The 22,707-nt window shown below is 37.7% G+C and overlaps 1 protein-coding gene across 12 annotated transcripts; it reads right to left on the bottom strand.

Moving 5' to 3' along the window:
- Positions 1–275: 275 nt before the first annotated feature.
- LOC130926938 (triple functional domain protein-like) lies at positions 276–21,669 on the bottom strand. Of its 12 annotated transcripts, none has more exons than XM_057852285.1 (18): positions 21,055–21,669; positions 20,882–20,980; positions 20,710–20,816; positions 19,421–20,187; positions 19,298–19,348; positions 19,029–19,097; positions 18,806–18,919; positions 18,652–18,722; positions 17,280–18,517; positions 12,610–12,758; positions 10,135–10,263; positions 9,748–9,913; positions 9,607–9,673; positions 9,423–9,532; positions 9,110–9,178; positions 8,928–9,018; positions 8,743–8,835; positions 276–1,922 (listed from the first exon to the last, which is right to left on the bottom strand). In XM_057852285.1, exons 11-18 carry the CDS (start codon positions 10,172–10,174, stop codon positions 1,821–1,823), a joined length of 738 nt encoding a protein of 245 aa, XP_057708268.1. In that variant the 5' UTR covers positions 10,175–10,263; positions 12,610–12,758; positions 17,280–18,517; positions 18,652–18,722; positions 18,806–18,919; positions 19,029–19,097; positions 19,298–19,348; positions 19,421–20,187; positions 20,710–20,816; positions 20,882–20,980; positions 21,055–21,669; the 3' UTR covers positions 276–1,820. The 12 variants fall into 12 exon arrangements, with proteins under 12 accessions (XP_057708268.1, XP_057708266.1, XP_057708275.1 ...); XM_057852283.1 differs by having other exon boundaries at positions 19,294–19,348; positions 19,421–19,481; XM_057852292.1 differs by having other exon boundaries at positions 8,928–9,008; positions 9,109–9,178; positions 19,421–19,481.
- Between the last annotated feature and the right edge of the window lie 1,038 nt (positions 21,670–22,707).

Below are 22,707 nucleotides of genomic sequence, written 5' to 3'. Positions count from 1 at the left end.
GGATGATATAACAGCATAACCTGCATGTACACTTTTTGCTTCCGACGGGACATTAAGACCAGATTACTGAACGGGGTTCAGGGCTAAATTTCTCAGGAATACGAACGTAATTAATTAATAGGCTAAATGATCAATGCAAAATAAATCTGTATTGATTTATACGAACTTTCATGTGTATTGGTTCAGGTGATACACCGTTCAATTCAAACCTGTTTAAAAAAAACTACTAAGATATAGTAGAAGAAATGTTTTATTAGCAAATTTAAACTGCAACAGTTGAACGTAACTTGAATTATATAAGCATACACAATAAATACAAAGCTGTCAATAATCTCTTAACTAATCAGGAATGTAAAACATGAACATTTGTCTTAAGACCACTCAACATTGTCTGTCTAAATAAAGAAATGAAATATAAATGACAAAACTACATAGGGAATAACAAAAATAAATTAAAAAATTGAGCCTTCCTTCAGGTAAAACATGACTGCTTTTGTCCACAAGCACAGCCAAACTCAACAAAAAAATGAAAGTTCCATTTTTCACCTTTAAAACCACATAAATAAAATAAAAATAAAAACAAAAGTTGGGGAGTAGGGGGTAAACCTCGGTTCACTACATTTCTCACAGTTTAATTATTATTAAAAGTAGAAAACACATTGATGAGGAAGGACACTTCTCTGTGAGCAGTTTCCTACTCGAGTTTTGCAGGTTAGCAAATTCACACAGTTTAATTTTTTGTTGAATTCTCACAGTTTAATGTTATGCTAATTCTGATGCAGGTCAGACTTTCAGTAGCAAGATTCATGGTGTGTTCCCCAACTCCACAACACTGACATCTTTTTACATTAATTATAGTTGCTGCCACTGGCTGAAAAAGAAATCTAATATCCCTCCTTTTCGAAGGGGGGCGGAGGAGGCGGCATATTGTCGACAAGTGTCTTTGTGGGGGCTCTACAAAATATGGGAAGACCATCTAAATTACCCACAGTATATGACTGAAATCATTAAATAATGCAAAAAAGGTTGCATAAAAGTTGACGGGGACAGTTTGAGCATCCTGAAAAGTTGGTAGTGTTATGTCCCTACCGTCCCGATGCAAACCTACGCCCTTAGGGAGAAGTTCCTTCTCGGATAAAGTAATGTAGTAGAGGTACAAGCCCCACAAACACACTTGGAATGAAACGGAATGGAAATTATAGCTCAACAACAATCTGTGGGAAATGCTCATTTTGTTTGCTATTGGGGCTGGGGAAAAAAAGAATCCTATACACCCATCCTACCCCTGTGCCCAGAATACTGTAAAATGTTCAAAAGAAGCTTGCAACAATGCACCAAAGTGAGACACAAGTATGGGAGTTTTTTAACAAGCACTTTTAAGGTACAATTGTACACTGAGCAGTTTTACCTTGACTTATGAAGGAGCAAACTGACATATTTTCATAGTTATGACCTGTCACTTGGTTCATGCTATATACATTTGCTTTAACCTGAAAACTAAGCTTTTTTGCAATGCATTATTCATTTCTCTTTGCTATTTTAAATCTCATATCCTCACATGAGTATGCAGGGTTTCAGGAGGATATGTTTAAAGTGAAAAATTGCACAATAAGGGTGACTTAATGCCCATGCATGTGGGCAAAATGAGTCACTATTTCCAATGCACTTTCATCTGTTTATTGATAGGAACTGTCACATACACAAAACAAAAGATGAACATTAACAAAAAGATGCTGTAGGCAATAAATTCTAGTTAAGAATCATTTCTTCCAGTTTCCGATGCTGCATTTGTGTTTCCCCCAAACAGCTAGCGGGCTGACTCAGAAGCCGGACGTCAGGGAGATCTGCAGGGATAGCATGTGCTCTGCGAAGAAGACGGCCACATGCCGCCATGAACAGATGTGGATGCGCTGATGTTTCCTCTATGTTGGTGTCAAGCCATCTTAGTTCAAGTTTATGCAGATCACTCCAAATGTTTAGATATTACTTGTTTACACAATCAACTATGATGTTTTGAACTGAACTGGGTTTAAAATAGTTCCATCATGTAAATTTATGTTGCATTGTTGGGACATTTTGCTCTATAAATTAATTTTGTTTCTGTGGGAAATACGCTTATTTTTTGTGTGGATCCAGTGTGGGATTGCTTGGTTTACAAAGTTAAAATTTGGAGTGTTAAATTGAGTTTTTTTCCCATTCCATCACAGAATTGATCATGTTAAAATCTAACAGTGTTTTTGTGAACAAATGCTGGTCTTCTGCAACTTAGCAAAAACATGGTTACTTACAGTACTGTATAAGTAGATACTGTGTGTATATCCAGTACAATATATGTCTTAACAGTATAAGCGGTGGCATTATAGAGCGAAGTTCCCTGAGCGAAACATGGGTGGCGCCATCTTTAACATTTTCTGCTACGGACTTCAGTTTAGGCAGAACACCATGAATTGTGGTTAAGGTAGCAAAGTTTTAAACTGCCAAATAAAATCAGAGGAACCCACAGAATCTCCACAAATGGATTCAGTATGACGTAGATGAGAGTCCGGGATTTTCTGTGCTGTGCTTGGTTATGTGAACTCCTGGGAGCGCCTATATACAGTGGTGCAAATAAGTATTTAGTCAACCACTAATTGTGCAAATTCTCCCACTTGAAAATATTAGAGAGGCCTGTAATTGTCAACATGGGTAAACCTCAACCATAAGAGACAGAATGTGGGAAAAAAACAGAAAATCACATTGTTTGATTTTTAAAGAATTTATTTGCAAATCGTGGTGGAAAATAAGTATTTGGTCAATACCAAAAGTACATCTCAATACTTTGTTATGTACCCTTTGTTGGCAATAACGGAGGCCAAACGTTTTCTGTAACTCTTCACAAACTTTTCACACACTGTTGCTGGTATTTTGGCCCATTCCTCCATGCAGATCTCCTCTAGAGCAGTGATGTTTTGGGGCTGTCGTTGGGCAACACGGACTTTCAACTCCCTCCACAGATTTTCTATGGGGTTGAGATCTGGAGACTGGCTAGGCCACTCCAGGACATTGAAATGCTTCTTTGGAAGCCACTCCTTTGTTGCCCTGGCTGTGTGTTTGGAATCATTGTCATGCTGAAAGACCCAGGCACGTCTCATCTTCAATGCCCTTGCTAATGGAAGGAGATTTTCACCCAAAATCTCTCGATACATGGCCCCATTCATTCTTTCCTTTACACAGATCAGTCGTCCTGGTCCCTTTGCAGAAAAACAGCCCCAAAGCATGATGTTTCCACCTCCATGCTTCACAGTGGGTATGGTGTTCTTCGGATGCAATTTAGTATTCTTTCTCCTCCGAACACGAAAACCTGTGTTTCCACCAAAAGTTCTCTTTTGGTTTCATCTGACCATAACACATGCTCTCAGTCCTCTTCTGGATCATCCAAATGCTCTCTAGCAAACCGCAGACGGGCATGGATGTGTACTGGCTTCAGCAGGGGGACACGTCTGGCAGTGCAGGATTTGAGTCCCTGGCGGCGCATTGTGTTACTCATAGTAGCCTTTGTTACTGTGGTCCCAGCTCTCTGTAGGTCATTCACTAGGTCCCTCCGTTTGGTTATGGGATTTTTGATCATCTTGCATGGAGCCCCAGATCGAGGGAGATTATCAGTGGTTTTCTGTGTCTTCCATATTCTAATAATTGCTCCCACAGTTGATTTCTTTACACCAAGTGTTTTACCTATTGCAGATTCAGACTTCCCAGCCTGGTGCAGGTCTACAATTTTGTGTCTGGTGTCCTTCAACAGCTCTTTGGTCTTGGCCATAGTGGAGTTTGGAGTGTGACTGACTGAGGTTGTGGACAGGTGTCTTTTATACCGATAATGAGTTTAAACAGGTGTCATTAATACAGGTAACGAGTGGAGCCTCGTTAGAAGTTGACAGCCAGAAATCTAGCTTATTTGTAGGTGACCAAATACTTATTTTCCACTCTAATTTGGAAATAAATTCTTTAAAAATCAAACAATGAGATTTTTTTTTCCACATTTCTGTCTCTCATGGTTGAGGTTTACCTATGTTGACAATTACAGGCCTCTCTAATCTTTTCAAGTAGGAGAACATGCACAATTGGTGGTTGACTAAATACTTTTCTGCCTCACTGTATATAAGGTTATAGACAAGTTTCTGAGGTACTTCCGCTTTACTGCACGCAACTTCCGTTTTACACTTTCGCTAACAAAAAAAAAAAGCAGTGGAGCTTGATTGGCATCACTCATCAAAATCCCTCAAAAAAGACCATTTGGAAACACCGCATCCATCTGCCATTATCATGTCGTGGGGGGACAACATGTTCATGATGGCAGATGTGGAACCAAGCCCGTGCTACCACAACGACCGGGTGTTTATGTAGCCATGTTGCCGCTCTCTTATGGAAGGCTCAGGTATTTTAATTTTCCTTATCCGATTATTCGAACTAAACTAGTTCATCGATTAATCGACTACGAAAATAATCAATAGCTGCAGGCCTAAAACATTGTTCAATCATCTTGTTCGTTTAAAGTTATATATGGCGGAAAACACACAAGGTGACTTGAAGTTGCGCTCTGAGACCCCCAATTTAGCCAACTTTCAAAATTGTCCGATATGCACGTGTGGTACATAATTGGAAAGCTCAAAATCTCAATTGTCTGGGGGAAGAAAAATTTTGAACAGGAGGGCATTTTAAAAGAATTTTTTTTTTTTTTAAACAGCAAAACCCTATCTGGAGGTGAGAGCACGCGAGAGCAGAATTACAGACACCATGGCTTTAACGAGATATTATCGCATAGCTACCTTGTTTCAATCCAAAAACTCCATGTAGCAGGTATCACTGGGTGTCAAGACACAGCTGTGAATGGCCACAGCTGGATTTTGGGGGGATTTTATGGGTGAAACATGGTAATATAACAAGGGTCGCGATGTAGAAATTGCAGACATCAAGGAGTGGTTGAGATGTTCTTTTTCATATATTTATCTTTTTTACCAATTTTTCTTTGTTTGGATAAATTATTTATCATCTAACCTATCGGACAAAATGCGACAAACAAACAAAAAAAAAATACAATTAAGCGATAGTTATGAGGTAAACATCCGTGATTTTTACAGACGCCATTTTTTTCCATTGTGACGTAATTTGTTTAAAAGTTTACAATATGCGAATGTATAATTTTTTTTAAGTCGTTTTTTTTTGTAAGCGAAATATTAGACATCAATTAATGATTCTAAGCTAAAAATGACAGACATTTTGAATAATAAATATATTTTATTACCTTCGTTTTATGGCTGGGTTCAAACAAAAGTGGTTGTGCGACGTCTGTAAACGGGGGTTTTCAGGGTAAAATGGGCTAATTAAAAATAGTTCGGGGGCAACACCCCATTGTGGCTCGCTGACGAAAACAACTCTGTTAAACCGGTGACATTAAAATCCTTAGTGTTTTCACCACTTCTGTCATCCACCTCTCCATATTTACAAAATTCTGTGGTATTCTCGTGTCTCAGAATTTGGAACCAATTCAGGGGATACTTTGGGCTACCGGCGTTTTCCTGTCAGGCTCCAATTTCGCCTAACCATGCCTTCCCCCCCCTCTCTCTTGGATAATACATTCACTACATGGTCTAGGCTGGGCATAGAAACACTTAAGGATTTACAGTGCCTTGCAAAAGTATTCGGCCCCCTTGAATCTTGCAACCTTTCGCCACATTTCAGGCTTCAAACATAAAGATATGAAATTTAATTTTTTTGTCAAGAATCAACAACAAGTGGGACACAATCATGAAGTGGAACAACATTTATTGGATAATTTAAACTTTTTTAACAAATAAAAAACTGAAAAGTGGGGCGTGCAATATTATTCGCCCCCCTAGCGTTAATACTTTGTAGCGCCACCTTTTGCTCCAATTACAGCTGCAAGTCGCTTGGGGTATGTTTCTATCAGTTTTGCACATCGAGAGACTGACATTCTTGCCCATTCTTCCTTGCAAAACAGCTCGAGCTCAGTGAGGTTGGATGGAGAGTTTTTGTGAACAGCAGTCTTCAGCTCTTTCCACAGATTCTCGATTGGATTCAGGTCTGGACTTTGACTTGGCCATTCTAACACCTGGATACGTTTATTTTTTAACCATTCCATTGTAGATTTGGCTTTATGTTTTGGATCATTGTCCTGTTGGAAGATAAATCTCCGTCCCAGTCTCAGGTCTTGTGCAGATACCAACAGGTTATCTTCCAGAATGTTCCTGTATTTGGCTGCATCCATCTTCCCGTCAATTTTAACCATCTTCCCTGTCCCTGCTGAAGAAAAGCAGGCCCAAACCATGACGCTGCCACCACCATGTTTGACAGTGGGGATGGTGTGTTCAGGGTGATGAGCTGTGTTGCTTTTACGCCAAACATATCGTTTTGCATTGTGGCCAAAAAATTCAATTTTGGTTTCATCTGACCAGAGCACCTTCTTCCACATGTTTGGTGTGTCTCCCAGGTGGCTTGTGGCAAACTTTAAACAAGACTTTTTATGGATATCTTTGAGAAATGGCTTTCTTCTTGCCACTCTTCCATAAAGGCCAGATTTGTGCAGTGTACGACTGATTGTTGTCGTATGGACAGACTCTCCCACCTCAGCTGTAGATCTCTGCAGTTCATCCAGAGTGATCATGGGCCTCTTGGCTACACATCTGATCAGTTTTCTCCTTGTTTGAGAAGAAAGTTTGGAAGGACGGCCGGGTCTTGGTAGATTTGCAGTGGTCTGATGCTCCTTCCATTTCAATATGATGGCTTGCACAGTGCTCCTTGAGATGTTTAAAGCTTGGGAAATCTTTTTGTATCCAAATCCGGCTTTAAACTTCTCCACAACAGTATCTCAGACCTGCCTGGTGTGTGTTCCTTGGTTTTCATAATGCTCTCTGCACTTTAAACAGAACCCTGAGACTATCACAGAGCAGGTGCATTTATACGGAGACTTGATTACACACAGGTGGATTCTATTTATCATCATCGGTCATTTAGGACAACATTGGATCATTCAGAGATCCTCACTGAACTTCTGGAGTGAGTTTGCTGCACTGAAAGTAAAGGGGCCGAATAATATTGCACGCCCCACTTTTCAGTTTTTTATTTGTTAAAAAAGTTTAAATTATCCAATAAATGTTGTTCCACTTCACGATCGTGTCCCACTTGTTGTTGATTCTTGACAAAAAAATTAAATTTCATATCTTTATGTTTGAAGCCTGAAATGTGGCGAAAGGTTGCAAGATTCAAGGGGGCTGAATACTTTTGCAAGGCACTGTATATCTGGATTCAACGTTTGCTTCATTTCAACAGCTAGTTGGAAAGTATTCATTGCCCAATGGCCATTTTTTTAGATATCTTCAAATTCGCAGTTATGTCCGCTCACTTTGGCCAAACTTCCCAACTCTCCCTGCCGCCTCTGCCTTAGACACCTTTGCCATCATTAAAGGGTGCAATAACGACAGTCTATTCCAACATTTATAAAATCAGTTCAGACTGCACCTTAAACACCCTGAAGGCGGTCTGGGAGTCGAGTTTGGGAATGAATATATCTGAGGAGGTCTGGAGAGAAGTCTTACATAGGACACACAGATCCTCAATTTGTGCAAAACATAGTTTTACTCAGTGCAGGATTCTACATAGGGCCCATTACACTAAAGCTTGGCTGGCCAAATTATTTGACACAGTCTCATCCACTTGCGATCGTTGTAAGCAGGCTCCAGCCGATTATGTTCACATGTTCTGGTCATGCACTTCATTAACTTCATATTGGTCTGACATCTTTTTGGTTCTATCCAAAGTCACTGAGCTAGATATTGTTGCAAATCCCTTGACTGCTTTGTTTGGTGTAGCTCCATCCGCACGTTCTCTACCACTTCTGAAAAGGGACCTCATTGCCTTTTCCACCTTTTTGGCCTGGAGGCTAATCCTCTTGCGATGGAAATCTTCAGTACCCCCTACGCAAGGCTATTGGATCAAAGAGATGCTGTACTTTCTCAAATTAGAGAAAATTAGAGTGACACTCGGTGGATCATCTGGGTCCTTTGAGAACATTTGGAGCCCGTTTTTGTTATACGTTAGGAGCACAGATTATCATCTTGATGTAGATTTTTGAAATATGCCTGAAAACCCTCATAATAGATGTGTACACTTTTGTTATGTAGCCTTTGTACTTTTCCCCTTCAATGGGGAACAATAACAATAATACATGTTTTAGGAGATTTGTGCCGGGGGTCTTGGGGGATGGGGGTGTGGGTTTCGTCATGTTTTTTTTTTTGTTGTTGCTGTTTTTTTTTTTTTTTTTCCGGGTTGGTTGCTCTGTTTTGTTTGTTATACAAAATAGAAATTACGGGGGATTTGATGAATGAATCATGGGCACATCTACTGCTGATTGCCTCCTTAATGTGGATTGCCCCACTTGCTTCTGATCCCCGTTGGAAAAAAAAAAAAAAAAAATTGTTCGGGGGCTTAATGCACCATGAATCTACTATGGCAGCATATAGACATATTGTTCTATCAAATACAACAGTTGTTTTGGCTTAAAATACAGCAGTTTCTTTTAAATAGGAGTGCAAGTGCAGAAACTGCTTTTTCAGTCTTGTCTGTGTTTTCCGCCAAATGTATTTTTTCTATCTGGTTTCTCTATGTGGCAGATTTTAACTATTTTCATTAATGCATCTTCTGTATTTTATGTTGGTTCTCTGAACAACGAACTTAAATATTTGGGCTTACCTTTAACAGGAGCGGATATTTTGTCATTCTCTGTATTGGTTTAATTAGGAAAGATTGTACCGAGAATGCCAGTCCGTGGTTCTGCTGAATTTTCTGTTGAGCCCATGGAAACAAAGAGAAGACTGTAAGACAATGAAGCATTATAACCTGTAATTTTACGTTGATAACCTTGACATTGAACTTGCATTGGAATGGTTGACAGTATGCTCCATGATGAGCCGAGTGGACTTGTCACTGTTCTTGCAGTAGTCCACATATAACTGGAACTTCTCAGCCAATAAAAACAAAACCAACAACATGCTCAGAATTCGTATGGGTCAATTATCAGTATGATTATGATTGCTGTAGTGACAAAGCGATAAATACCCATTTGACAAAGCAATGCCCGACATCTTCAGGGACGTGTGCATGTTTTTTCAGTTCCTTGAGAAAGATCCTGAAGATAGAACACGGGAAAAAATTAATTCATTCCAAAGAGTGAGTGGTAGTGTCAAAGCTTCGCATAAGTACATCTCATTTGATTACCTGAAAATGTGCATATAAACAAACTTGTGTCAATGTCTGTAATTTTAAGGTGATGTGTTAAATATGAGAAATGACTAAGAGTAGCCTATTTGTTAAGCTTGGTCCCCTCTGTGTCAAAATATCAGTCATTTTCGAGAAAAGTCACTTATGCTTACTTATGATGGAATTCATACAGCTCCAGCAAGTTCCCGAAGATGACGTGCTCCATGTTGTTTAGCCCTGCAGGAATCTTCTTCTCTTGGGTCATCATCTCCCTCATGCAAGTCTGCACGATCCAACACAAAGATTAGCTTAAAGTTTGTCTTACAAGAACTGCACATGAGCAGAAAGGAAACTCACATCAATGCCCTCACGCAGGTCTCGCACGTAAGCCTTTTCCGTTTCAATCAGCTCAGCCAAAATGAACCTAAATGAAGGCAAAATAGGCACAAGTTAGTATTTTAAAATTAAGAATTAGCAAATGGTATAAGAGTCACATACGTTTCCCTGCTTGCAGACTCTGTTCTCTCCTCGTTGACCTTGAGGATGTCTGATGTGGCTGGAAAGATGCCCATTTGGACCTCCTGCGTGTTGGGTACCGTTATCTTGGAACCGTCGCTCACCATATCCAAATCTGGTAAACCCAGAGGGTGCTCCATTAAGTGTTCTGCGGAAAAGAAGTAAAACAAATAATGAATGAGGAAACATTGATGGATGCATGAAATGGTTTGAAAGACAAGCGATTCCCAACCGCTGTGCCATCAGATATCAACGTGCGTCTTGCAGAAAATCACCCACTTTTTAAAAATTCATCTATCAATATGTCCCTGAAGAGTATTTAGACAGGCCAAACAACCAAATTTTCGCCCACAAAATGGTAAGTCCTACCTGGTTGAGTTGCAGCATAACAACCTGTTCCATTGTGCATCGTCCTCGAATTCAGCTCCAAAACTGACCATGTTACTTGCCATACCTCCGGTCAGTTTCTTTTCCTCGGGAGCCGATCGAGATACCCACCTCGATGACATGTTTTTGGCCGTTAGTATTAACGTTGATTAAATTTAGAGTTAAAAACAAAAACTTTGTCCACTTGCAGCCACATTAAAATTTCATTACACTCTGCTGACGTTTTTATTGTCAATCACAATAAAACATTGGCATAAAGGATGAAGATTTTCATAGTCCCTGCATTGTGCACGCTACATTCATAGGCGGAGTTTGACTTTTGGGGAAGGGGGGGCACAACATATTGATTACCCTGAAACGCAGTGTCAGCAATTAAATTAACTTACAAGAATATTTATAATAATAAAATGACAAAGAGCGTTTTTTGTTTCCCATCATTCTTGAGGGGAATCCTAAATCAGGGTGCTTAGGCAATACTTTTCGCCAAGATCATCAACCATTGAATATGGTATGCCCGCCGGTGTCGTGCCAATGTAGTTACCCCAGTCAAAAATTGTATCCCCTGGGCGGAGCCATATGGAGGTAGATTTGTGTCTTTATTATTCAATCCCCCAAAAAAGTTGCTTCAATCCAAAAAAAGTCGCTTAAATTAAAAAAAATAATGTGTTTGAAAGTAAAAATAAATTTAAAACTCAAAAAAATACACGTGAAAGCTATTTTTCTTTGATTGAATTTTTTTTTTTTTTGATTGGATTCAAGTTATTTTTTTTTTTTTTAATTGATTTTTTACGTTTTTGATCGAAGTAATTGAAGTAGTTGATTTGTGTTTGGGCCACATTTTGGCTAGGACGTTTTTGTTTTTATTATTAAATCAAAAAATAAGTTGCTTAAAAATATATGGATTTGTATACTTAATTTTTCATTGAAAATGTTTGTGTCTTTGATATGTCTTTGATTGAAGCAATCATTTTTGTGTTTGGGCCATATTATGGGTAGAACATTTGTGTCTAAATCATTCAATCCCAAATAAAGTTGCTTCAATCAAAAAAAAAAAAAAAGAAATTCTATCAAAGAAAAAAATCATTTGAAAAATTAAATTGCCCTGACTTAATTTTGTGTGTGTGTGTGTGTGTGTGTGTGTGTGTGTGCGTGTGTGTGTGAAAATTATATGCGAAGCAAGGTGCTAGTCACATGATCTGTTCAAAAAATAATTTTGACCCATTATAAAAAAAATTTCTTTGTTCATTTCATTCGTGTTGCAGTTTTAGATCAACTTTTATATATATATATATATATAGAGGAAAGCCAATTTCATGCAATGACACTTTTCGGCCACCAGGAGGGGCCTGCCCCCCCCCCCCCCCTTAAAATCCGCTTATGGCTACATGTGGATAATGAGTTAATATTAACATGGATGATTTTTCCACGTTTCAGCTACTAGAGTTTGAATTTTATCCGTTGCCTGCGATGCGTTTAGCATAACGCGATATTCCAAATGTTTTTGGACTCGACGAACAAAAGTCAGTTAAATATTAAAATTGTCGTTAAGTGGAAATCATTTTGAGTATTTTTTTTTTTGTTTGTTTAAACGGGTTGCAAATCCTGATATTCTGTGTCAACTTCATGAATAAAACGCTGTATTCACAAATACTTGACTTTCCACATTTTAACTCCTAAAGTTTGAATTTTTGCCGTTACACCTGCGATGCGTTTAGAATAACGCGATATCCCAAATGTTGTTTTTGACTCGACAAACATAAATCGGTGAAATGTTAAAATTGTCGTAAAGTGGAAAACATTTTAAATTTTGAAAACGGGCTCCAAATCCTGATGTTCTGTTTCAACGTCATGAATAAAACGCTGTAGTCATAAATACTTGATTTTTCACATTTTAGCTCAAGTCTGAATTTTATTAGCCGTTACCTGCGATGCGTTTAGCATAACGCGATATACCAAATGTTGTTTTCGACTCGACAAACATAAATCGGCTGAATGTTAAGATAGTCTTAAGGTGGAAATATTTTTGAATAATGTTGAAAACGGGCCGCAAATCACCGCAGTAATCGTCGTGATATTGTGTGTCAAACACTGTGACGAATAAAACGCTGTAGTCATAAATACTTGACTTTAAGCATTTCAGCTGGTCTGAATTTTAGCCGTTAACTGCGATGCGTTTAGCACAACGCGATATCCCAAATGTTGTTTATGAGTCGACAAACATAAGTCGGCTAAATGTTAAAATTGTCTTAAGGTGGAAATCTTTTTGAATAATGTTGAAAACGGGCTGCAAATCGTGACATTGTGTGTCAAACACTGTCACGAATAAAACGCTGTAGTCATAAATATTTATTAATGGCCCCAACACGACGCAAAACGAACATGGCATGCAAACACAAAGTTTTGTGATTAAAGTTTTTAAACGAATAATATATGTTTAATTTAGACTAATTAACTTACCTCCCAGCCTTTCGAAGCTTGCAAGAATTTCTGATGCAAGATGTTCCATGGTCGAAGTCTTTCGTCCAGATAGTGTCGTCAGTTGAGTCTTGTGCACTTGACTCCACTGCAGCATCTGACGGAATGTCACTCGCGGGTTTTGTTTTATACTGTGATTTGACATCAAAGATCAAAGATCGTTCTTTGGCGACGTCAAGCGAGCTCTTTAGAGCGTCACGAGATGTTCTTTTAAACGTCACGCTCTTTGATCACGATTTCAGTTTTTAGCGACATGCCCCCCCCCCCATTGGCATAGGATAAATCGGCTGCCACCTAGTGGAGGGCGTCCGAAATTTCGAGAGGGAGAGGAAATTTCAGTATTTATTATTTTTATTTTTTACGATTTTAATACTCAAAACTACGGAGCCCCCTGGGGGCCAGGGTTAAAAAAAAATCATAGCTAATCTGTACCCATAGTTTAGTAATCTCTGGGTACAGTTTATTAATCTGTACCCAGAGATTACTAAACTGTACCCATAGTTTAGCAGTCTGTACCCACAGATTGCTAAACTGTGGGTACAGCTAAGTAATCTGTACCCACAGTTTAGCAATGACGCGGAAACAGTAGTCACCAAAGTTTGGCGGGGACCCCAAACGCCGCGGGACCGACCGAGCAAGCACCTGCACGTTTTGCCCTCGGCGAACAAAGGGGTTTTAATGATATGGAGGTAGATTTGTGTCTTTATTATTCAATCAAAAAAAAAAAGTTGCTTCAATCAAATAAAAAGTTGCTTCAATCAAAATATATATTTTCAATCGAAGAAAACGTCTCTTCGATCAAAAAAAATGTGTTTGAATGCAAAAATAAATTTGAAACTCAAAAAAATATATTTGAAAACTATTTTTCTTTGATTGAATTTTTTTTTTTTTTATTTAAGTCAAGTTTTTTTTTTAATTGAAACACCATTTTTGATTGAAGTCATGTCATTTTGCGTTTGGACCACATTTTGGCTAGGACATTTGTGTCTTTATTATTCAATCAAAAATTAAGTCGCTTCAAACAAAAAAAGATATATTTTCAAAAGAAAACCACTTCAATCAAAAATTTAAAAAATATTCAATCGTAGAAAAAAACGTTTGAATGTGAAAAAATATTTGAGACTCAGAAATTCGCATTTGAACACTTTATTTTTCATTCAAACCATTTTCTTTGATTGAAGCAATCCTTTTTGTGTTTGAGTCATATTAGGGGTAGGACATTTGTGTCAAAATCATTCAATCGCAATAAAAGTTGCTTTAATCAAAAAACTATTTTTAATCAAAGAAAAAAATCATTTGCAAAAATATTTTTTTTTGAAAATATATTTTTTTATTTGAAATATATATTTTTTAAATTGAAGTATCACTTTTTTTGAAAAGCAAAAGGTTTTAAACTCTTTTTTTTTCAAAGTGGAAAAAGTTTTGACCACACTTTTTTTTTTAAGTGGGAAAAGTTTTGAAGGCACTTTTTTTTCTCGATTGAATCATTTTGACACAAAGATTCAACTTCAACGCTAGTTCCGGTGTGTTTGAGTGGCAGCTGATTGCGCCAATGGCATAAAAGTATGAAGCAAGAATAATGGCCACCAGGGCTCCATCCAGCCATCGGAGTCTCCTGGAGTCCAAGCCGAATATAGGGCACCGGTACGGGGGTGTGATATCGGCATTTCACCGGAGTACGGTGCCCTGCTGCTTAATGTGATTCAACACGGCGAACTTCACCCGCTGCCCTGACGTGACGGTTGGCAATTGGTACGCGCCGGTACAAGAGTGGTCGGCGAGGGGCCCGACACTAACCTGCCCAGTAAGAGAGTGGACTACCGGCGAGTCGCTGGCGTCCACGCCTGGAGCCCCATCGCTTCAACTTTGAATGAGTGTCGTGTCATTCGCGGACCGTCCACTCGACAGCCGGCCTCCGCGCCTGGGGGGTGATATCGGGGTCCGACCAGTGTGCCGCGACAGGGCAACGTGCCGTTGCGGGTACTCCGGTGAAATGCCGATGTTACACCCCCGTACCGGTGCCCTATATTCGGCTTGGACTCCAGGAGACTCCGATGGCTGGATGGAGACCAGGTGGCCATTATTCTTGCTTCATACTTTTATGCCATTGGCGCAATCAGCTGCCACTCAAACACACCAGAACTAGCGTTGAAGTTGAATCTTTGTGTCAAAATGATTCAATCGAAAAAAAGAGCCTTCAAAACTTTTCCCACTTAAAAAAAAAAGTGTTCAAAACTTTTTCCACTTTGAAAAAAAAAAAGAGTTTAAAACTTTTTGCTTTTCAAAAAAAGTGATACTTCAATAAAAAAAAAAAAAATTTTCGAATAAAAAAATTAGGGCTGTCAAACGATTAAAATTTTTAAGCGAGTTAATTACAGCTTAAAAATTAATTAATCGTAATTAATCGCAATTAATCGCAATTCAAACCATCTATAAAATATGCCATATTTTTCTGTATATTATTGTTGGAATGGAAAGATAAGACACAAGATGGATATATACATTCAACATACGGCACACAAGTACTGTATTTGTTTACAATAAATCAACAAGATGGCAATAACATTATTCTGTTAAAGTGGTCCATGGATAGAAAGACTTGTTCTTAAAGATGAATATTAGTATAGTATAGTATAGTTATAGAAATTTTATATTAAAACCCCTCTTAATGTTTTCGTTTTAATAAAATTGGTAACATTTTCAATCCAAAAATAAACTAGTAGCCCGCCATTGTTGATGTCAATAACTACTTACACAATGGTAATGGATGCTGAAGCCTATAAAAGCAGTCGCACCCGAGAGCCACCAGAGGGCGGAAAAACTCCATAAAACACAATTAACAAGTTGGCCTTTCACTATACTGACATTTAAATCTGTCTGAGCGGGGCTAGTGCGTTAATTGCGTCAAATATATTAATGTGATTAATTTAAAAAATTAATTACCGCCCGTTAACGCGATAATTTTGACAGCCCTAAAAAAAATATATTTTCAAAAAAAAAATATTTTTGCAAATGATTTTTTTCTTTGATTAAAAATAGTTTTTTGATTAAAGCAACTTTTATTGCGATTGAATGATTTTGACACAAATGTCCTACACCTAATATGGCTTGAACACAAAAAGGATTGCTTCAATCAAAGAAAACGGTTTGAATGAAAAATAAAGTGTTCAAATGCGAATTTTTGAGTCTCAAATATTTTTTCACATTCAAACCTTTTTTTCTACGATTGAAGTGATTTTTCTTTTGAAAAAATATATTTTTTTGTTTGAAGCGTCTTAATTTTTGATTGAATAATAAAGACACAAATGTCCTAGCCAAACTGTGGTCCAAACGCAAAATGACATGACTTCAATCAAAAATGGTGTTTCAACCAAAAAAAAAACTTGACTTAAATTAAAAAAAAAAATTTCAATCAAAGAAAAATAGTTTTCAAATATATTTTTTTTGAGTTTCAAATTTATTTTTGCATTCAAACATTTTTTTTTTATTGAAGAGACGTTTTCTTCGATTGAATATATATATTTTGATTGAAGCAACTTTTTATTTGATTGAAGCAACTTTTTTTTGATTGAATAATAAAGGCACAAATCTACCTCCATATTTTAAAAGGTAGTTATTGCACTTTTCTTTGGTAGCCGTCTAAAATTTCACTTTCAGGTGTCATCAATCAATATGGCATGTTGTGTTTGCACATTTTCTGTGCTGCTGTCATGTCCGTGCGTGCTTAATTCAACTAGTATTCATTTGTCAGTTAGCTATTTTTAGTAGCCGCATTAGCAGCAACTAAATAAAAGTATCCTGTATTTCTATACACCATCCATGCTAACCTGTGGGTACAGATTAGTAATCTGTGGGTACAGATTAGTAATCTGTGGGTACAGATTAGTAAACTGTAAATACATATTAGTAAACTGTACCCAGATTACTAAATGTGGTGGTCCTAGCCCACACTCCCCTCTACTGGCTTTTATTGTTGTTACACTTCCTGTTTTATGTGGCATGAGCTCAACCTTGGCAGACCTGGGAGTGCACCTGCAGCTCATCACAATCAACTCTGCTTTTAAGGAGCGGCCTGGGCAGCAAGCAGGTGCCAGATGATTCTGCCAGTCACCATTGGTACATTGGCCAACTAAGCTTGTAGTTTGTGACTCTGGTCTTTGAACTTTTTACTAATTCTGTTTTTTGCCATCAGGACACCCACCCATCAAAGCCCTCGCAGCCGTAGCCACAGCCATTGATCATTCAACCCACCAGCCGCTCAACACTTTGACCTTGTACAATAAATACTACTTCACACTTCATCTGTTTCCGGCTCGCATTTTGGTCCAAATCAACTTTGCCTACCTTGCCGTAACACTAAACTGTGGGTACAGATTAGCTATGATTTTTTTTTTCTACCCTAGCACCTGGGGGGCTCCGTACCGTACAAAAGCAACACGAGGGAGCAAAACCGTGTCTCTCTCACTGACATATATGGCGGAAAACAAGTGACTTGAGGTTCCGCTCTGAGACCCCCAATTTGGCCAAATTTCAAAATTGTCCGATATGCAGGTGTGACACATCATTGGAAAGCTTAAAATCTCAATTTTCTGGGGGAAGAAAATTTTTGAACAGGAGGGCATTTAAAAAAAAAAAAAAAAAAAAAAACCTACCTGGAGGCGAGAGCAGAATTAAAGACGCCATAATCAAGAGAGTCTGGCTGCAGCCCGCCTCTCTCAGTACCCTGCGCCGCTCGTCTCAGTACCCATCCCGCAGACAGGAAGTGACGCAATATCGCAGCTCTCAGACCGGAAATGACAACATGAAACAGCGCTCGAGCTCCGAGCTTCCGGTTTTATCGTAATAGTTAGCGTCCATTCGAACGTAAATACTAGTTTACTTTTCTTTTCGCACGTCTTTTATTTTCGGTTTCAGCATCACTCATTATTATTTAAATAATAATTTATTTCCATGCTCCTTAAATTGATTTGGTGAAATCGGGAGATTAACTCTTTAAGCGCGGTCAGTTTGTTAAAGCCTGGTGATTTTACCAAAATGAAAAACATGGTTACAGTACATCAAAATTAAAATACACACTACTGTAATAAAGGTTTAATTGGTGACTGAAAGATCGCATGTGACCTATCACAGTGTGTACTTTAGTTTGTCAATTGTAAAATATACTCCAATTGAGAATTATTAGAAATTGCTGTCATCCTTACATTTTTATGAACGGACACATTAATATAGCTTCATTACAATTTAATGTATCAAAAACGTAATATTCTCTCCATGTTGCAACCAAACCAATTTTGTCTTTCATTTTGCTACTTAAATTCATTCATGTGAGTGAAGATCCTAATTAACTAATTCAGAAACTATATTAAACTTTCTGCTCCAGGAAAGGCACCTTTATTTCAAACAGAAATGACAAAATAGTTGTCATGTGTTAGTTGTTTTTTTCTTTTATCCCAGACAATAGTTGTAGGTTGTTTTAATTACCTGACATTTTTCGGCAAGCACTCCCGCCTTCATCACAGGTAATTAAAACTACCTACAACTAACATCTGGGATAAAAGAAAAAAAACAACTAATTTATAAGTGTAGAAAAATGAACTCAATACAACCAGTTCTAATGTGGTAAACTTTATTTTTTTAGTTTTTTTTTTTTTTTTTTTTTTTTAATTATTATTGAGAGAATACCAGATATTTTCTTTGGTCAACAATCTCCTCAAAAAAGGTAAATCCATCTTCCAGATGGTTGAAACAGAACTTGAATGGCTCCAAGACATTGTAGTTCGTGCTCATCCTCTTCCATCTGCAGGATGCTTGGGAACTCCTACTGCATTAATCCCCCCCCCCAGCCCTGTCTGAGGCTTTTGTGCAGTCTTGCACAGTCCTTTTACCAAAACTGTTCATTGGAAAAGAGAAAGAAAAGAGCTATTTGAATATTACATAAGTAAAATAAAAATGATGCTTTGTTAATTTTATACTTGATTTTTCTTTTCAGGAATTGCATTAAACTAGGTATATAAACAATCTTACCATTTTTTTCCCGTCATATCTTTTTGGAGTGGGCCACCACTAACTTGAAGGAGCTGTGGTTGCACCTCTTCCTAAAAATAAATCAGTGAATAAAGGGGGACATGTTCAAAAGTGCGTCAGATTAATGGACACTAAAAAGTCTTTAAAAGCTGACCTCAGCAATTATATTCAAATTTCACTTCTGTAGCTGATAGACTGGTGGCACTTCACCCTGCAGTAATGCTTTTGCCTTATCTGTCCAATGGGCAAACTCTTTCCTGTGGCTCACCTAAGTTGAAAAAATACAAAAATAAGTATTCCACATTTTCCAACAAAGAATTAAGGTACTGTGCACCTACTTTCCTATGAATGCCATATCAACAGTTTCAAAGACTTACCATGCACCCAAGTTTGAAATTGTCCGCTAGCAATATACACCACCACTTCCTCAGAGTTGGCATATCAGTCTAACAAAAATTAAAAACAAGTGTAAATAGAGAATAACGACAAGGATATTTTGTAGCCCAATTTGAATGATTCGGTGAACTTCATTTTACAATGGTTAAACTCAAAGAGAGCATCCAGAACAGTGCAAAGAGCATACTACAAATGGATAAATGAATACAAATATAACAGAGGACAAAATTGGACAGTTAAACTCACCTACCATCAACATGAAGATGCCACAGTCCTTCCGCTATGGCTGTCCCGAAAAACCCTAACGTAAGAATTTAACCGAGTCACTTCCTTCAAGTTTTGAATCAATGAATATACACACTTTTACAAATACCTCTATTTCACTTCCAATCCTCTCTTTCCATGTCCCCCTGTTGATTGACTGTCAACGTTTTCTGCAATTGAAAATATAGGTTTATATTAAATACAGTAGTTAAACAATTACAAACGTGTTTCCATGCATAAGAACACCAACCAGTCAGGTTTAAATGATTCATGCAAACAAAACAAGGGCGTAGGTTTGCATAGGGACGGTAGGGACATAACACGACCAACTTTTCAGGATGCTAAAGTTGTCCCCACCAACTTTTGAGCAACCTTATTTGCATTATATTCGTCCCTACCAATGTTGAGACCGGGCCAACGCCCTTGAAACAAAACATTCGCAATTTTGGAGTGGCATTTTAGAATTTTGCTTCAAATGATTGGATGAATCATCTGGAGTGCAATTCTGCTTTAATTGAAGGGGCAACATAAAAGGATCGACTGGAACATACCTTCAAAACCAAACAAGGCTATTCTGGATCATCATGGAAACGCCATGCCAATATGAATGGTTACTGAATTTCATTAGAGATAACAATAGTTCTCTGATCTCAAGATTGGATCTGTTTTTCTTCCCACAAATAATTGGAATTTGGATCATTTAATTTGTTATGATTTGACTGTTCTTTGAAAATGAACCAATGCTCCAAGTTGTAGTTGTTACTAATCAGCCTTACAGGCAAATGCATGTGTGGGTCACATCCTGTAGGCTTTCACCATGTTGCAACAACATAGGGGTCAGCCACAAATATGGTCCTTCCCTGAAAAATACATAATCTATACCCACGGACATATGTTATATAAATACAAACGTACGCAGACACCTACATGAGCCCATACAAGCATTCTGTAGGCTACATAGTTAAAATAATACCCTACACACGCCAAAAAATACATTTTTATACCTTTGAATGAGCTACTTGTTAGACAAGTTATAAATATGCATTTCATATCTGCAAAAAAACAAACACAAAAAGTTACATTTTACTTAATTGTACAAGTGACATTATGTTCTTTAGAGAAACTAAATCCTAAAAATTCACAGTTGATTCCATTTCATTGTTCAGGCCAACGTTCCAAAAGTCAGCACGTGTCAATCAAACTTTCTTTTTTTAGACAATCAACACCATTTCTGGCCTCTTTATATTCAAGATTTGCATAAGCTATTGAGAATGTTGATTGGTTAAATAAACAAAGAGTAAATAATCAATTATGTCCAATTGTTAACTAATATAAGGAATAATAAGCCTATCCAGATTTCCACTGAGCACAACATTTGTCTCAGACATAAAAACATACCAGCCGTTCCTGGGCAGGATGAGTTTGAACCGTCCATGAAGCTCGGCATGGTCTTATATTGTCACCATTGGTCCTGTCTGCACAGTGGGTTTTACAGTGTTCGATGTCTATCAAAAAAAAAGTGTTCAGCACAGTCCAAAATCTAAAGTACATTACTACTTATGCTACTTACTTCCATTTGGATCTGTGTGACATCCCTGTATCTGCATGGGAAGACTACCATTTGGGGGTCGTGATTTAGTTTCTTCCCAATGGGGTGGTGATCAAGGAGCTAGTAAAAAATAATAATAATAATGAAAAAATATATAGCTAAGCAGAGTAACAATATCAAGAAAAAATTACAACCTTGTCCTATTTGGATCATGTGACAACATTCAAACTACAAAGGACCAGACAAAACAAATGAAGGCAAAACAACAATACCATACAACAACAAAAACAGCGAGCTGCGAATTGCAGGCATGTACATAATGAAAAATAAGAGTGCAATATAATGAAAACTACACAAAGAAGACTGTTCATTGTGAAAAAAAAATGTAAAAAGCATTAGCAGCATTAGCTAATTCGCTGCTGAATTCATCAGTACGTATTAAACAATATAAGTAGAGCAAAGTCGCATGCAGTTAGTAAAGGAAGACATTATTTAAATTGCATTAAGAATACTAGATATAAGTACGGTCTTTTCAACTCAGAATAAACACTTCATATTTTCACCGCAAGTGTTGTTTAACTATTTAACATTTTTAAACATGCATACGCTTTTAAAAACTTTTTTTCAGTGCGGCCACTTACCGTGTTTTTTTCGCGAGAGGTGAAATAACGTAACTTGTTTTCGTCGCAAGGGTTGACGACATTTCCGGTCTGAGGGGACTGAGAGCTGCGGTGTTGCGTCATTTCCTGTCTGCGGGATGGGTACTGAGAAGAGCGGCGCAGGGTACTGAGAGAGGCGGGCTGCAGCCAGACTCCTCTCTAATTTTAACGAGATATTATCCCGTACTTACCTTGTTTTGATGCAAAAACTTCATGTAGCATGTATCATCGACAGGGCCGTTCCTGACCAATTTGGTACCCTAGGCAACATATTTTTTGCCCCCCCCCCCACTTTCACCACATATATTTAAACACTCACACTGAAAAAGCACATTATCTCTTTGTAATGTATTACATAAAAAAAGACAACAACGAACAAGTGCAGAAATTAAAAGAAAAATGCTCTAATAACTATTCAAAAGCACCAATAAAAAACACTTAAAAACAAATGAATAAAATAAGTTACAATTGTTATTACAATATGATTAACCCCCCTACTTTAAAATGCAACTTTTTTTCACATTGACCTATAACCTTACTCATCTTGTCTTCACTGATGCAAAAGCATCTATTGCACTTTAATAAGACAGTTGTTTTGGAAGGTGCACTTCTTTCCTGGACTCAGTGGGCTTGGACTTGGTGCTGATGTGGATAAGTTCGCTGTAAAAGATGGCCCAGGATGTACAGAGGTAGAAGGAAAATATTTCAGAAGAGCATCTACAAAGAGAGGAAAGTGGAATAAACCAGGATGACATAACTGTAATAGCGCCTAAATTCTTGCAGCCTACTGTACCTGTCTAAAATAAATTATTGAAGCACTGCAACTACACAGGACTATCCAATAATAATGAATTAAATAATATATGATAGCAAAAAAAAAAAAATTGAATTTTTTTACATGAACGTGATCGCCATTTTAACGAATTAATGACACATTTAATAACACGTTTGCATTTAAATCCGTGGCACTTTTAGTCCCCCCTACCACAGAACTTTGAAGTTATTAATTGCATATTTAATTGTGTATTTATTCAACTAACCTTGGCACTTTTAGGCAAGGCAAATTTATTTGAAAAGCACAATTTAACACCAGGTAAAAGTGGTTCACATCACATGAAAATAAGCAAGACAATTTTAGTCCCCGATTGACTTTGTCCAAATTTCTCTAAATTTTGGAGGGGGAGTAAA

The sequence above is a fragment of the Corythoichthys intestinalis genome, chromosome 12, assembly GCF_030265065.1.
Source record: "Corythoichthys intestinalis isolate RoL2023-P3 chromosome 12, ASM3026506v1, whole genome shotgun sequence".
In the NCBI taxonomy this organism is placed as follows: Eukaryota; Metazoa; Chordata; class Actinopteri; order Syngnathiformes; family Syngnathidae; genus Corythoichthys; species Corythoichthys intestinalis.
Note: the sequence above shows the minus strand (reverse complement) of the source record. Positions and strands in the feature narration are given on the sequence as shown.

Excerpts from the sequence above, each read along its gene's own strand:
- LOC130926938 (XM_057852285.1), bottom strand. The coding sequence starts at position 10,174 with ATGCACAATGGAACAGGTTGTTATGCTGCAACTCAACCAG. Across the intron at positions 9,914-10,134 it reads TTATGCTGCAACTCAACCAG|AACACTTAATGGAGCACCCT; the intron begins GTAGGACTTACC and ends TCTTTTCCGCAG. Across the intron at positions 9,179-9,422 it reads CTGTATGAATTCCATCATAA|GATCTTTCTCAAGGAACTGA; the intron begins GTAAGCATAAGT and ends TTCTATCTTCAG.